This window comes from Anguilla anguilla, chromosome 2, assembly GCF_013347855.1.
Source record: "Anguilla anguilla isolate fAngAng1 chromosome 2, fAngAng1.pri, whole genome shotgun sequence".
NCBI lineage: Eukaryota > Metazoa > Chordata > Actinopteri > Anguilliformes > Anguillidae > Anguilla > Anguilla anguilla.
In genome coordinates, this window is record NC_049202.1 from 2,217,187 (window position 1) to 2,232,023 (window position 14,837).

Genomic DNA, 14,837 nt, shown 5'->3' on the forward strand with positions numbered 1-14,837 from the left:
CAATTCACTACACATTAATTAAACTTATTGATCAACTTTGATCACTACCCAATTTTAGTTGAATTTGAATCAGTCTTTTTAAGGCAAAATTTCATCGTTTTAAACAGGTAATGCAGTGCACGAAATCACATCAAATATAAAAATAACATCAAGCCAGACGCAGAGTAGTCCTACAGCTAGTGTTCAGTTACAAAGAATATTTATAAACTGTATATTACTATTTTGCTTACAAAGTGCCCAGTTAAGCAGCTGATTCATTCAACTAATGAAAAAAAAAGTGTGTGTGCATGTGTGCGTGTATACACATACATACAAACATACAAACATACATACATACATACATACTGTGCAGTGCAGTGCAGTGCAGTGCCTAAGTATTTGGACAGTGGCACAATTTCAGTTGTTTTGACTCTGTACTTCAGCACATTGAAATTAAAATAAAAAATAGGTTTAAGTGCAGACTGTCAGCTTTAATTTGAGGATATATACATCCATATAGTTGATCTGTGTAGGAATTACAGCCTTTTCTATACATAGTTCAAACACCAAATAAAATTAAATTAAAGCTGGACAGTCTGATGAACTTTTACCTCATATCACTCCACTGCACTTGGTGAGATTTGGGAGAATGGCTTCCTTTTGAACAGTGTTTCTCTTCCAGAATGGTTTGCTGAGGCAAAATTCAAATACACCTGTATGTATTAGGATAAAATCACTCATAAAGATAAATGAGATTTATCATTTCTGCTGAACATTATACCTTTTACAGAAACCTTGTGTATGATTTCATGAGGAAAACTCAAGGTTGACATTAAAGTAATGAGTCAAATCAAAACTATTTTACAGACATCTGAGATGCTGTCAAGTATAAAAGAAATACTTCAGAACAACAGTTATGTGTCTTTAAAACCATACAATGATGTCATGACTAGAGTAAAATACATCAACAGCCTACATGTGCATATACTTTACACTTTCTCAAAACTAAGAAAGGTTTATTTATATTTAAAAAATGCCTTGTCAAGTAGATTTAGACTTGAATGCATAAATCTTATAAAACAAGACACCCATGCAAATCTGTATAAATGAGGTCCTTAAAAAACTATTAACATTGAATGTGTTTTCAGAATTACAAAAAAAAAAAAAAAAAGAACCTTCAAAATGGCGATAACTTCTGTACACATACATCCCCTCCATTTTAAACACTCGTGCAGTTAGGGATCTCCCTTGTGCTCTCGCATACATTTCCCACGCCTCCTGAAGAAAGAAAACACAAAAAAAGAAAAAGAAAAATGTGAGTTAGTTCAGCAGCAAAGTACTCTTTCATATGAAAAGAGAAAGCTGCTTTCCTCATAACTGAATTTGCTTAATGACTGACGTCATTAAGGAACTCAACGAGAGAGTAATGGAATGGCCAACTGAGTCAGTCAGGGAATTTGGGTAGTACACTAGAGTTAACCACCTTCTCATCTTTAATTTCTAGTAAAAACCTATGAGGGAACTAATGATCACAGTGAGAATGGATCTCAGCTTAATGTCTCGCCTGCAAAACCACAACTCCTGCGGCTCTGTGTCCCCAGCAATGTGCTAGGACACTGGTCCTCTACACAATTTAGAGAGACGCGTGTCTGCTACCTTCCATAAGCACTAAACGTATGGCTATTTGCAATCTGATAACTATGGATGTCAACACCTACAATTCAGGCAATGGTTCAGAAGAGGTGGGTTTTTTTTTACCCAAATATTCTTTTTTTCCCCTTCAAGAAACGAATGAAGGCTTAATGCACAGGACAGACAGGACTAAAGTGCATTCACCTTACCTTTAACCCTGACATCCATTTGCTTCTCTAACAGTTCCTTGGGAGTTGGGAACTCGCTGAGTGATATTTTAGGTGTGTTCTCAGTCTGGCTGACCGAGCCGATCATCTCCTGCTCTTTCTCGTGGTTCACCTCCGCGTATATATTGATCCACGGAATTTTTCTAGAGAACAGAAAAGATAGAAAAACTTCAACGTCAACTTTCAGCTGCATCGTCCCGAAAGGGAAATTTTGTACGCAGCAAGAACCACAAAACAAAAACACAGGAAACGTCACTAAGTAAATAATGAAAAGAAAAAAAAATCAACAGACAACCAGGAAGACCAAACATGCAGCTCAGTACCGTTAAATAATTTAAAAAAAAGTTAGAATTGCATGTGTGAATAGAATGCATTTTTGATGAGCAGATTCTTTATTTTTAACACAACAGTAACTCAAAAGAAAACAACCAGCCTCTACATGATCATTAAACAATATGGGAGAGCTTGGCTTTGCTACCAGAAGAAGAAACACACTAATAATTCTGATTGTTCGTCAAGCCCTAGCATGCTTCCCATCTGCCCTCGCAGACTCTTACTCAAATTTAAATTTTTCAGCTTCTGGGTGTAATTAGGACCTGCAATCATTCCTTATTTTTGAGTCCGTTTCGGAAACATGTTTCAACTGCTTAATTGGTTGTTAAACATTTTAGGGAATGACATGATGTTCTCTCATTCATATTTATGACCTGAAATAAGCCCCCATTATTCAGGAAAAATAATACACAAATATATTTCGAGATACAATTAATTCTTGTGCATAATTGCTTTATTTTGTCAAGTGTAACATTTCACTAAATACGGTTCCTTTTTAAATTAATGAGAAAAAAAATCCATATCTATTATTAATACTAACTTCACTTTTTTTTCCCTGAGTCTTCTCCACGTGAATTATGAGCTTCACTAAATAATGCAAAATGTACCAAACAGTTTTTTCTGGCAGAGGTGACACTGCATTAACCAGTTCAATGTTAGTTTCCCCCCTCCACCGTCTCGTCCACTTTTTGAAACTCTTATTAATTTAAATGATTGCGCCTCATGCATAGTAATGATGGCGAATTTATGGCGCCGAATTTTCTCGACCGCCGGACCGAGACCCAGAACGGGGGGAGTGATTGGCTCGCAGATTGCTCTCTAATGCCTGAGCTTCTCCCTGCGTTCTTCGATAATAAAAATTAAAGCCAGATTGATAACGCCGCGGTCCTTCAGATAGCCGGAAATATTTTCTCTGGGACTGCCTCCCCTCGAAAACAAAACATTTCTGAACGGCTACGCTAACGATCGTCGCGGCTAATGCGTTGCTATTTGGCCTAAACGTATTCCCGCCCATCTTGGTTTACTGATGTCTTTGTTTCGCTTGGCGAGTCCGTGGCAATTTCGAAAAACAAATACTTACTCGCAAAATTTAAAATGCAGCCACGCCTAACGGCACCCTGGCTGTCTGCGTAAAAAGATGAAGGACCGCACCACAGATGGTGGCACCACACAAAGTTTTTTGAAGTTTGGAAAAAAATAATACCCCATTTATCCCATTCATTCTTTAAAATGACTTGCTGCTGTGAGCTTTTGAGCTTCTGACGCACAGGATTGAAAATAAAAAAAATAAACAATAAACAGTAAAAAACCAGGGAGGGAATTATCCCTGCTCCTGAGCACGCGGACGGATGTTACCTTTTGAACTTGTAGATCAAAAAAACAGCTAAGCCCAAAAACACCACGGACAGGAGCATCAGCATGGCCGAGCTGCTGTGCCTCTGGCTGGAGTCTACCAGGGGAGCTGGGAAAGAGAGAGAGAGAGAGAGAGAGGAGGGGGGGAGAGAGAAAGAAAGAGAGAGAGAGAGAGAGAATGAGAGGGGGAGAGAGAGAGAGAGAGAGAATGAGAGGGGGAGAGAGATAAAGAGAGAGAGTGAGAGAGAGAGAGGAACAATACTTCTGTTTTAAACACTGCAAGAGAGAGAGAGATGAATAATACTGCTGTTTTAAACACCGCAAACAATTTGGCACACCATTAGCCCTGCTCTGCAATTAGTGAGAGAGATTTTAAAAAAACAACAACAAAACAAAACAAAGCAGTTCAAAAACAAACCCGAAGCCCTTCCACCATCATTTATAGTCCAAAGAAGACTTGTTGCCGCCAACACATTTAATTCATTAAATTGACTGTAAAAACATTTGCATGCAAATTTGAGGTGGGTGTGTGTGTATGTGTGTGTTTGTGTGTGTGTGTGTGTGAGTGCGCGCCTGTGACCGTTTCATTTTTAAAAATTTATTTAAACAATAATATGAAATGTACAGCACGGATGCTAAAATTATCTGAAGAGAAAGGGTAAAGCTGAACTGTTAAAATGACTTTCATTGCTGACGTCCTAGGTCCTGGGGGGGGGGGGGCTTATGCTAATTATCCACATTTTCTGCCTTTATTCCAATAATTAATATTACTGGGAACATTGGGGTTAATAGCCATTAAGGCAGATTTGTATTTGTTTATTCATTCCTTTATTTATATAATTGTTTTTGTTCTGCAAACTGCCGTGGCAACCTGTCAAGTCAGTGACCTTTCCGACGGCGGCTCCAAGGCTTTCCGGACCTTTCCGTGGTGACAAATCGAGGACAACAAGCCAGTCGAGCACAAAGGCGACACGTCACGGCAGGTGACACGAGCGGCAGGTAAGGCTCCTGTCCGCTGCACCTGTCCACCTGCAGCTGAAGGCTCTACGCAGTCACACTGACTGCGCACATTATGGGTCCTGCCAAATGCATTTTCTTTTTTTTGAAAATGTAAAGCATTGATCTGGTTCAGCTTTCATCAAAACCAGAGGATGTATTGGATGTGATCTTTATAAGGTTCCATTCGCAATATGTTAAATCACCTGAGATACTCTGGGGCTTTTGACAAGGCCAGAGAGTTCACAGAGCCAAGGTAATTTCAGTCCACTCTAAATTTGACAACTCTAATTTCCAGAACCATAAGCAGGTTTTCTTCTTCTTCTTCTTCTTCAAAAAAGGCTACAACTTTGCATTCATTATGTGTTCAGCTATTGCAGTCTACTGTGAATCAACAACCTGTTTCATATCCTTTTTTTATAATGAATGGTAACCTTTCACCATTTGCATAAAACTGAAAAAAAAAAACTTAAGTTATTAAAATTAGTCAAGTTCCAAACAGCACAATCATTATTTGAGTACAGAACAGTCTGGCTAGATTTAATATTGGCTTTAGCTTACTGAGAGCAAATTGAAGACACATAGCAAGCTGTCAATCATTAAAGAAATATAAATTAAAATCTCTGAGATAGGAACTCGTCAGAAATTGAGGTCATTCATAACTCATGGAGGTCTTTCAGAAAAAGAAAAAGACATCAAAAGATATACTCATTTAAAGAACCTGAACCCTTCATCTATTGTAATCATTACTTATATTACTGTCTATTTTTAATATTCCTTTGTGTCGTCTCATCTATTTGTTTACCTTTAAACCATGGTTGGTGTTACACTTATGTAATGCTGATATTTTTTCATCAGATATAATAAAGTGCTTGATACATAATTCTGTATGCTACTTTCCTTTTTTTTTTTAAAAATTGTCGAACATAAATATTGTGTAACAATAATCTTGTTTTTCTTTATAATTGTTTTTGTAAAATAAATAAATAAATAAATAAATATGCACATTCCACATTCAAATATATGTATCTTACCCAGCGTTAACTGTGTGATATAGACGATTACTCGATCCCCAGGTTTCAGTTCAAAGTCAACCAAATTTTGGTTCAGGGCACTCACAAGAATCTCTGAAATCTGGTGAAATAAAGCAGTGAAATAAAGTACATAATTTGAATAAAAAACATTATAAACACCTCTAGTTTCCCCTGAAGGATTATCCCATCTGCCATGCACATAGCATTGCATGAAAAATAACACTTTAGCAAGACCTATTAAGGTTCAAAATGTAAACATCATTATTATCTCAAAAATAGAATGAAAATATTATTCTGTACAAAAAAGTGTGAAACAAATCACCAGACAGAAGCAAAACGTTGCATCCATCTGAAAATGAAAAGCAATAAAAATGTCAGCTTACTTGATCAAGATCCTCCTCTGTTTTTTTCTTTCCTTCTGATTGGTTCTTGTTTGGCAGCAGGAAAAGTTCAGCGGCGGTTGGTAACCCAGGAAACACTGCAACCAGAAGCTGTTCCTCGGGAAACTCAGATACCTGTAGGGAACAGCATTCAATTCAATTAAAGCATTCAATGACTAAAAAGACAGTTAGAAATGCTCCTAAAAACAATGAAGACATAACCATTCTCCGGGGGTCAACGCCCCGCCTGATCGTCCAGGAGTGTATTAAGTCTTTGTGACCTGCCTTGACGCAAATGGCGTGCAGAACTATGCAAGGTGACTGCCTCTCTCTCCACCACTTCATTTTTCACTCAGCCACTCACGGCAGACTCTGCCGGCACGGCACGGCACGGCAAAGTCTGCCTGGATACAAGCTCCAACGCTGTGAGGCAGGGCCGGGGGGTTTGGGGGTTTTGGGGGGGGGGGGTGTGTTAGGCACTGCTAACGAGGTGAACGGGCAGGAAAAAACACAACAGCTTACCGCCTTTTATTGCCCCAAAAACACCAAAGCAATAGAGATCCTTAAAGAAAAGAAAAAATTGGCCAATCGGGCAACCTAACGTTTCAAAGAAAAAGGAAAAAGATAACAAAACCGTGCAAAAACTGCCACACTGTGCATAGCACAACGCCTAAATGCACCTCCAAAATGCCCCCAAAAAGCTGTCCCTCTAGCAAATTAGATGCTTATTCATCCACAAAATGTATAGTCTCTTCATACGAATTTTTGTCACCATAAATAAATAAATAAATAACTTGGTGACGTTGTCAGACAACGCTTGTGCAGAAAAAAAAAACTCCAGCTTAAAGAAAGATCCTTAAAGAATCTGAGGCATTGCACACAATGCAAGCTGTTCTGTTTTTCACTTTCAGCTACAGAGTGAAAACGACACCACATCCATCAAGATACGCATCCATTTTTTCAACACAAATAAGTAATATATTTATTTGCCACATGCCCTTATCTACAGTGACTTTAAAGGTCATTATGTCAGGAACTATATAGCGCACGTCATTACAGTAACAGGCACAAGAGCAAGAGGCACAGAATAGGAAGCAGTTTGGGATGAAGTATCATGCTGAAAAACAGTGTCAAGATAAAAGCGCCCAAATGAGAACGTTATTTTTGCTTATACTGCACTCAGATACATAAATTTGATCACTGCATTAGACATGTTGCCTAAATAACAATCTACAACAGCAATATAATGCCATGTCCAAACCACTACGCAAAAAACATGTACCATCTTGCTAACGTTCAAAATTAAACACGAAACATGATTTCCTTGACACAATATTGATATTTCTCCCTACCATAATATAGCTTAACTTTAGCCATAAATAAGGACCCAACATGGATCTGGTGGCTGCATGAGAAATTAACATTTTATTTACAGCATGACGTCGATTCTATTACTAACTGTTAGAGTAATTTTGTATCAAGCCACACTTTACTCCAGTCGTCCTAACTGCTCCTCCATGTTTACAGTTCCCCAGGAAATTTTGACCCCGTGACAATGACCCGGAAGTACACATGTGGTGTGATTTAGAGATATTATTTTTCTCAGGAGAACGCAAAAGTTCCCGCCGGATCGCTCAAAAACTTCTCTCACCCATGTCCCTTTAAGACTAATGTTTCTTTTTGTTTGTTTGTTTTTTTGCATGAATGTGTTGTTGCTTTCCTAAACACTAACTGACGCATCTTTTCTTTTCTCCCAAAGTGGAGTTTACCGGAATGAATGCGGCCAGTCTGTTATGTCTGTTTTGTCTGAAAATGGTGGGAGATCTATTCAAGTAATCTTAAACCTCTATTTCACAGCCTGGTTCTTTATTCAACTACAGGCCTTTTGCAAACGTGGAGTCTGCATGCATAGAGAACTTTTAAAATCCATAAATGAGAATTGTACAAGCCCGACGGCTCACTAATTTTGAACAGGAAACCTCTCTTCTGCAGGCTGTAACCTCAAACACAGGGGGGCCGGATTCAATCAGTAATTATTTTATCTTCACAACAGAGTTCAGAAAGTTCTGAAAACACCAAAATTAACTTGCCAAGCTGTATTTGTATCACCTGTGTTTACTTGCAAGTCGGAGCAGAAAAAAGAAAAGAAAAGAAAAGAAAAGAAATCCAAGTAAGAATCACAGAGGATGTTGGTGCTGCTAAACTTTGCCAAAAGAAAACCTCACAAAAAAAACAAAAAAAAAAATCAATTGTTTTTGTGTTTTGTTTTCAAAGCATAAACCTTTTGGTGTCAGCACTTTAGCCAAATGTTGAAGACATAGCAAATTAGATGTTACTGAATACAAATTAATGAATATTTCACACATCGTACTGCGAATTGCCACTACCCAGAGACATTAGTCATTAAGAGAAGAGGAGCAGATGCACAGTTTGTTCCAAACAAAATGTCTGAGAACACCAGCAGAAGGCCTTCCCACTTGTGCTATTGTTTGTTCTGTCGGCTACAAACACACTGACTGGGGTTTTCAGTGGGGACACTGGCGAGCAGGAAGCAGACTTCTCGTTGTGAAGGTCTCAAATTAGCAGGATGAGAGTTTGATTTGGAGGCTCTGGAACATGGCAAAATGAAATTAATTTGAGGTAAAGTTTAGTTCAGTTTAGTTTATTAGGATCTCTTTTACCTGTTACAAGTGCTAACAGCTACTTTTCCTGGGGTCCACATAGAACAATATACAAACAAACACACAAAGATACAAACAAACACACAAATTCATCACAGGACTGTGAGAACACACTACGCCAGACGTGAACCCTGTGAAGATCTGGTTCCAAAAACAACCCCTCTTACCGATGCTATTTTTCACGACGCTGAGCAATAATCTGGAATGGCCGAGGAGACTTGAGTGCAATAACTTCACCCCTTTCTTTACAGGGTTTGTATAATACATATGTTAAAAATAAATAAATACATAAATGAACTATATAAAAGGCTAATTGCAAGATTTTAATCTCTCCTGGATTAAGAACTGGACTGTAAAACTTAACAATTCCAATTTAATTACCTTGTTCTTAAATGAAGCTTAAGGAAAATTTGGGGGATTTATTGCACTATATTAATTAAATACTGCTAAATCATGCGGAAAAAAGGAATTCGCCACACGTAGTAGGCATTCATTAAGTCTAAAACCATTGGAAAGGAAGCAAAACCCTTATTTTGGTTTAATTATTTGGTTTGTTTAATTTTTTGTTTTGTTTCATTGAAGTGGCATCTGTGGCTGTGGCAACTCAACCAATCTCCTTATTTTTATAAGGGAAATTAATCTGTGAGATTTAAACCCGCGGTCCACCCTCCACTGTGGGAATGTGCATTCGCACAGAACATGCAACCAGAGAAGAAATTAAAATGCGTCTGCTTTGCTGATTCATTTCTTTGCTAATTAACTGATTTCTCGCCACATTTGGCACATTGACGGCGTATAACTTGATTCACAGAAAACACATTCATTTTATTTATCATAAACAGGCGTATTTATTGACAAAGTTGACAACAGTTGCTTTTCCTTGACGGATAGCAACGTGTAACACTTTGATATTTGGTTGAGTTGCTTTTTGCAAATCTACACCTGTTACTCTGTTAGTCTGGAAATCAGTTTCCACTCATAACTCAAATGAAATATGAGGTGAAAATACTCCGGATTACCAAAAAGTAGTGCTCTTGCTTTAATAACTCCTTTGTCACACAACAAAACTCAAAGTTATATTATTAAAAGCCAGACGTTTCAAGGGGACAAAAATAAACTTCAGAGGCCCAAGTAGATGGCTTGTTGCTGTCACTGTTTGTGCATCTTTAATAAACATATGCCATTCATTAGGTTGCTGTATTTATATATGGATTCATCAGCTTAATTTGCTCTAATTGAAAGTCACTGTGAACTCTTCTTTAGCGGTCATGTTAAATCTACCACACCCGGAGAAGGCACAGCGGGAACGTTGGAAAAGATCCAGACGTGAGTGCGCTCTCAATGACACAGTCCACCTATCGCACATTCTAGCACTAAAAACAAAACGTGCACACCCATGCAGCCGTGAACAAATACAGATACGAAAAAAAAGACGAACGCCGAAATGTTTTTGGAAACGTTCTTACACGCAGCTTACGATCAAAAAGTGATCGTACGCACGTTTTGTGAACGAGGCCCTGAGAAAGCCAGCGGGGCCCCTGCAGGTCTGGGTTGGACGTTAAGCTGATTATGAAGGCGAGGGAGCAGCGGTTTAGGTCTGCAAGGGTATCCTCGCCTGTAAGGGTAAAGCTAGCTCGTTGTCCTGATGGCAGGGCACATCCGTAACAGGAAGAGACGTGCTAACACGAGCATGATTAACAACAGCCCCTAGTGTGTAAAACTAGCCGTCAGACGCATTGGAGAAAGCAGCGTTCTGCGGTGGTGCTCCCTCTAACACTGAAGTCACCCGGGAGACATTTTAACAGTTCCAAACTGAGGGAAAAAATTTTTCTTTCATATTCAAAAATAAAGACAGAACTGTAATTATTGCAAATCTTGCTCACGAGGAATTCAAATGTTTAGTTTCTTCCTGGAAACGGCAGAGAAGAGTCGCCACAGGAAATTAAGCTGCAAGGAGACCTCCTAATGACTTTATCCTCAGCGAGAAGAAAAAAAAAAGTGACACTCACTTGCAACAGGGCTTTCTTAATCAGCCTGCCGACATCTTGCCTCCACTCCGGGATGTCAGGGTTGTATTCATCCAGATTAGGGGAGAATGATAAAAGCAGTGATTTGAAATATTCTGCAAAAAAAAATAGAAAGGGGCAATCTTTTACTCATTAACATTTTTTTCTTTGACAGTCATCCGCAGGTTCCTTCGTTCCACTAAAATTCTCTGGTATTATCTGATATTATTTTTGTTAATGCTAAATAAGTGAGTTCATCATTTGTCAAGAAATGATTGCGCCAGCTGTGTCTGTGATGAGTGTAATTACTTTTCCAAACTTTTCCACCACTGATAACATCTCACTGTGCCAACTGTAGTTAAAAAAGAGATTCAGTTGAAAACAATAAGGAGGATATTAAAGTATTTATATCTAACGATCCAAATTATGCAACATGTAAGGCTTCAAATAATGAATGTTGTGTTTTAAATGCCATGTAAATGTTACCCAAGAAAAAAAAATGCGGGTTCAATTTTTCTGTCTTACCTGTGCAAAATGCAACATACCCAGATCACAAAGGAGAAAAACCATGAATATAATTAAACAAATATAATACAGTGCTTCACCTTGAACTGCGATTGTTTTTGTGTCCTGTAATATGGTGTCCCCAGAAGACACTTGTACGGTAACCGAGGTCGTGCCCTCGGCCTGAAAGGTGTGCGCGATGCTCCCATCCAAGGTTATTACGGGCTGGAAAGAAGGGGGAAAAAAAAAAAAAACAAGGCAGAAGATCCACTGAATTTATGATTAAATCACAAACCAGGAAGCCGAGAAACCCACCGTACGCACACAGAGACGCATTACGTGCGTCCGGCCTCAACGCGCTACGCTTGCCCAAGCGAGGGCGGCTAATTCGGGGAGCGCTGAGCCGGGCCCAGCGATGGGGGCTTACCTCTGTGCTGTTGCCAAACCACCAGAAATAGGTCAGTGTCCTGGAGTGGCTCGGCCAGACGATGGCGGAGATGTTCACTTCCTTCTTCCTGATGGTCACGAAAGGAGCCAGGAGGTGGACGTGTTCCACCGGACCTGAAACAAATCAAATAAATCATTGCTTTTAAATATTCAGCTTGAATTAATGAGGCGGGTAAAATAAGTATGTTTATAAAAAATGACATTTTTTTGTCTAAAAACTGCACGAATACAACACACTTTGCCATAGGCTTCACTCATAGTGTTACAGTAGGTCCCCACTGGACCAAATTCAGCTTGCGCGTGCGGTTTTGTAACCACACGTGAGGTAAACTGCGGTAACCACGGGCAACAGTGGATTCCCCAAACATGCAAATGCGAAGCTTGGCATGTATTCATCAGTGTTCTGTTTTTTAAAAGCCTCCCCGTCTGTTTAACTGGAACTAAGCTTAATCCCAGTTTTCAACAGCATGTGCAAGACTCACTCTCCCAACCTCATCCAACACTCCATTCACTACTTCAAATGTTCAGCAAGGAAATCCTTGTTTCAGAACTGTGTTTTTAATGCAGTGCCAATGGCAATTTGGCAGCAGTGTAGAATAATGGGTAAGGAGCTGGTCTTGTAACCTAAATGCCTGTAATGTAATGTAACGTAATGTAATGCAATACTTGGACTACCTTTGGGTGAGGAGCGGGAGAAAAAGCCAAGAAGATGCGTTTTTAGGTTCTGTCTTCGAAAGGAAACGTTTCGGCTACGTACAGGTGACGTGTAAGAAGAGCGTGGTGCTGTCGAACCCGAGGCTGTTCTCAGCGAGCGCCGTCACGCGGAATATCCCGGCCGTTCGGTAGACGTGTCGGATCCCGTCCTCCGTCCAGCTGAGATTGGAGTAGGACACCGCGGTCCCGTCTCCAAAATCCAGCTGGATGTTGGTTCTCATGGAGTCTCCCTGCAGGATGGCAGGAAACACCTATTCTCAGGGATGCTTCTATTAACAATCTCCAAGTTTGTACACAGAAGTGTTTACACTGCATAGAAACTAAATATTTTGACCGGATCATCTGTATTTCAATGAGAATTTCATTAATTAATTTACGTGAAACCATATCAAACTTGCATTTTGTAATATTCCAGGGAACTGTAAGTACGCCTGCCAGGATTCATTATTCATCTTCAAAAGCATAAATGAACAATCATTTTTCTGAAATATTTTAATAAATAACTTGGAAATGGATGACAATGAAAGAAAAAACCTTCAGCCAAACTGAGCAATTTTAATGAAAATTTTATTTAATATATATTGTAAAGCATGTTGATTTTATTGAAAAAAAGAGATTAAGTACATCTTCCCTAAACTATTTTATGTTACAGAACTACACAATCTAGTCTAAATCTTAGAGCACATGTATAATCATTCTTAAAGTTTACAAAGCTGTTAAAATATTTTACCATGATATAATTAATGCCAGTTTCTCTCTACTGCACGTGACAACTTTTCACAAAATAAAATACTGTTGATTGGCAAATCAACGACTCCGATGCCAGTCTAAAAGCACTCGGTAATGGCCACATTTGCAGTCAGTTCTTCCAATCACCCATTGCTAAGGCTTATATGTCCTACACTTTTTTTTTTCCAAAAGCAATCAAATGACCTGCATGACTCTACACACTAATATGACAGCCAGGGCGAGCGCATGCACTGCTGTGTGAGATACAGAAAGCGGTGATTGGACTGGGCTCCGATTGTACAGTGCACCAGTCTGGTTATGCTCTTGGGCATCTCGACTGCAAAACAAATCCAAATGGGGCTTCCCTGGTGGTAAGCCACTCTAATTAACGCAGCTGGTATCAATTACGTTCAACTTTATAGCCACCTTGGTTTGCACAAGCCTCGTAGCATGTCCACACGGAAACATATTAAGAATAATACGTCAATGGTCACCCTTGAGCTTCTTGGATTTTTTATTTATTTATTTATTTATTGATTTTTGCTGATGTAGGAAGGAAGTCGGCTGAAGTTTCACCAAGTACAAAAATTCTGGTTATTAAACTGAAACCTTTGGGATTTTCTGAATTTTCAGTACTGTTTCCTGAGAGAGAAACACACACAGCACTCGAATGCTAGCGCTGAAATCTCCTCCTGACAACCCTCCTTTCACACGACGTCCTCCTGGCGTGATGGTGATTAGGAACAGTGCACTGACTCGACCACGCTTGGTTTTTAATGAATTCCCCAGGCGAGGGATCACAGGCGCAAGAGACAGCGGCGGTCTCCACGCTGCGCAAAGTGCGCGCGTACGGACAGGGAAACAGATTGAATGTGTTGCGTAATTAGCGAACGGAAGAGCTGAATTCCCTGAAAAATTAACTTATGGATCAATGCACTTTGTGGGCCTCTTAGGGGGGTTACAGTACGCTTGGCACGCCCCGTGCGTAGATGGGGCGCCTGTCGATGGCTGCGGAGGCTCTGACTTTCAAATCTGCGCTTTTCCGAACCAATTTGCGAACCCCGACTCGCCCTCTGGCACAGCGTACCACAACATGCCTTTCGATAGTCATTTGTGAGACTGCTCTAACGAACGGCAGCCCTGAAGATCTCCGCACGCAAGTCTTATTTATTTCCCGCACGCTGTTGACTTTCAAGCACTGTGAAGCATTAAAAAAGAAAAGAAAAGAAAACGTGTTTGCAATGGGTTGGATTTGGACTTAAGCACTTTGTGCCTGTTACGCTAAGACAATTAAGACCGCGAAACAAAAAGAAAAAGCGTTCGGAGAAACGCAAAAGATTCCAATTCTAACGTAATGCTATTGAGGCATCGCCGTTTGTTTTCCTGCTTGTTTCATCGCGGTTTTGTTTTTTCTCTCTTTCTGTCAGGTATCCAGGGATTTTTATTAATCTGCATTTGACAGAGATGACTCGAGGTTACGGAAAGCGGGCCCGAAGGCTAGACGCCGCTTTTCACACGCGTCTCAAAAGCTTCCAAAACAAAGAAGGTTACGCCGCGCATGCTAGCATTTGATTCGCAAAAAAATGGTTCATTTCATTAACATGCAACACAGATGCCACAGACTCTATATCAGTTTTATAAGAGCATTCACTGAGTATTCACTAATGTACATGGCCTCATTAGAAATAATACACCACCAGCAATACCAGAAATATTTAGATATTGATAGGTAGCGCGACCACCAGTAACAATAATACGATCGCAAAATATTTAAATGGTGTGGAATGACTAGTTTATGAGTGACAGTGACAACCTTCATGTC

The 14,837-nt window shown here is 39.6% G+C and overlaps 1 protein-coding gene across 2 annotated transcripts in view; it reads right to left on the reverse strand.

The window, feature by feature from the left end:
* Window positions 1-451: 451 nt before the first annotated feature.
* The window catches only part of sorcs3 (sortilin related VPS10 domain containing receptor 3), a 204,037-nt gene continuing 189,651 nt past the window's right edge, over window positions 452-14,837 (reverse strand). For both annotated transcript variants that reach the window (XM_035402854.1, XM_035402855.1), the window contains exons 19-27: window positions 12,330-12,516; window positions 11,553-11,686; window positions 11,227-11,350; window positions 10,625-10,737; window positions 5,938-6,069; window positions 5,555-5,654; window positions 3,528-3,633; window positions 1,821-1,981; window positions 452-1,257 (exon numbers count right to left, since the gene is read on the reverse strand). In XM_035402854.1, coding sequence (XP_035258745.1) covers window positions 1,199-1,257; window positions 1,821-1,981; window positions 3,528-3,633; window positions 5,555-5,654; window positions 5,938-6,069; window positions 10,625-10,737; window positions 11,227-11,350; window positions 11,553-11,686; window positions 12,330-12,516 — 1,116 coding nt within the window. In that variant the 3' untranslated portion in view covers window positions 452-1,198. The remainder of the gene's footprint in view (window positions 1,258-1,820; window positions 1,982-3,527; window positions 3,634-5,554; window positions 5,655-5,937; window positions 6,070-10,624; window positions 10,738-11,226; window positions 11,351-11,552; window positions 11,687-12,329; window positions 12,517-14,837) is intronic.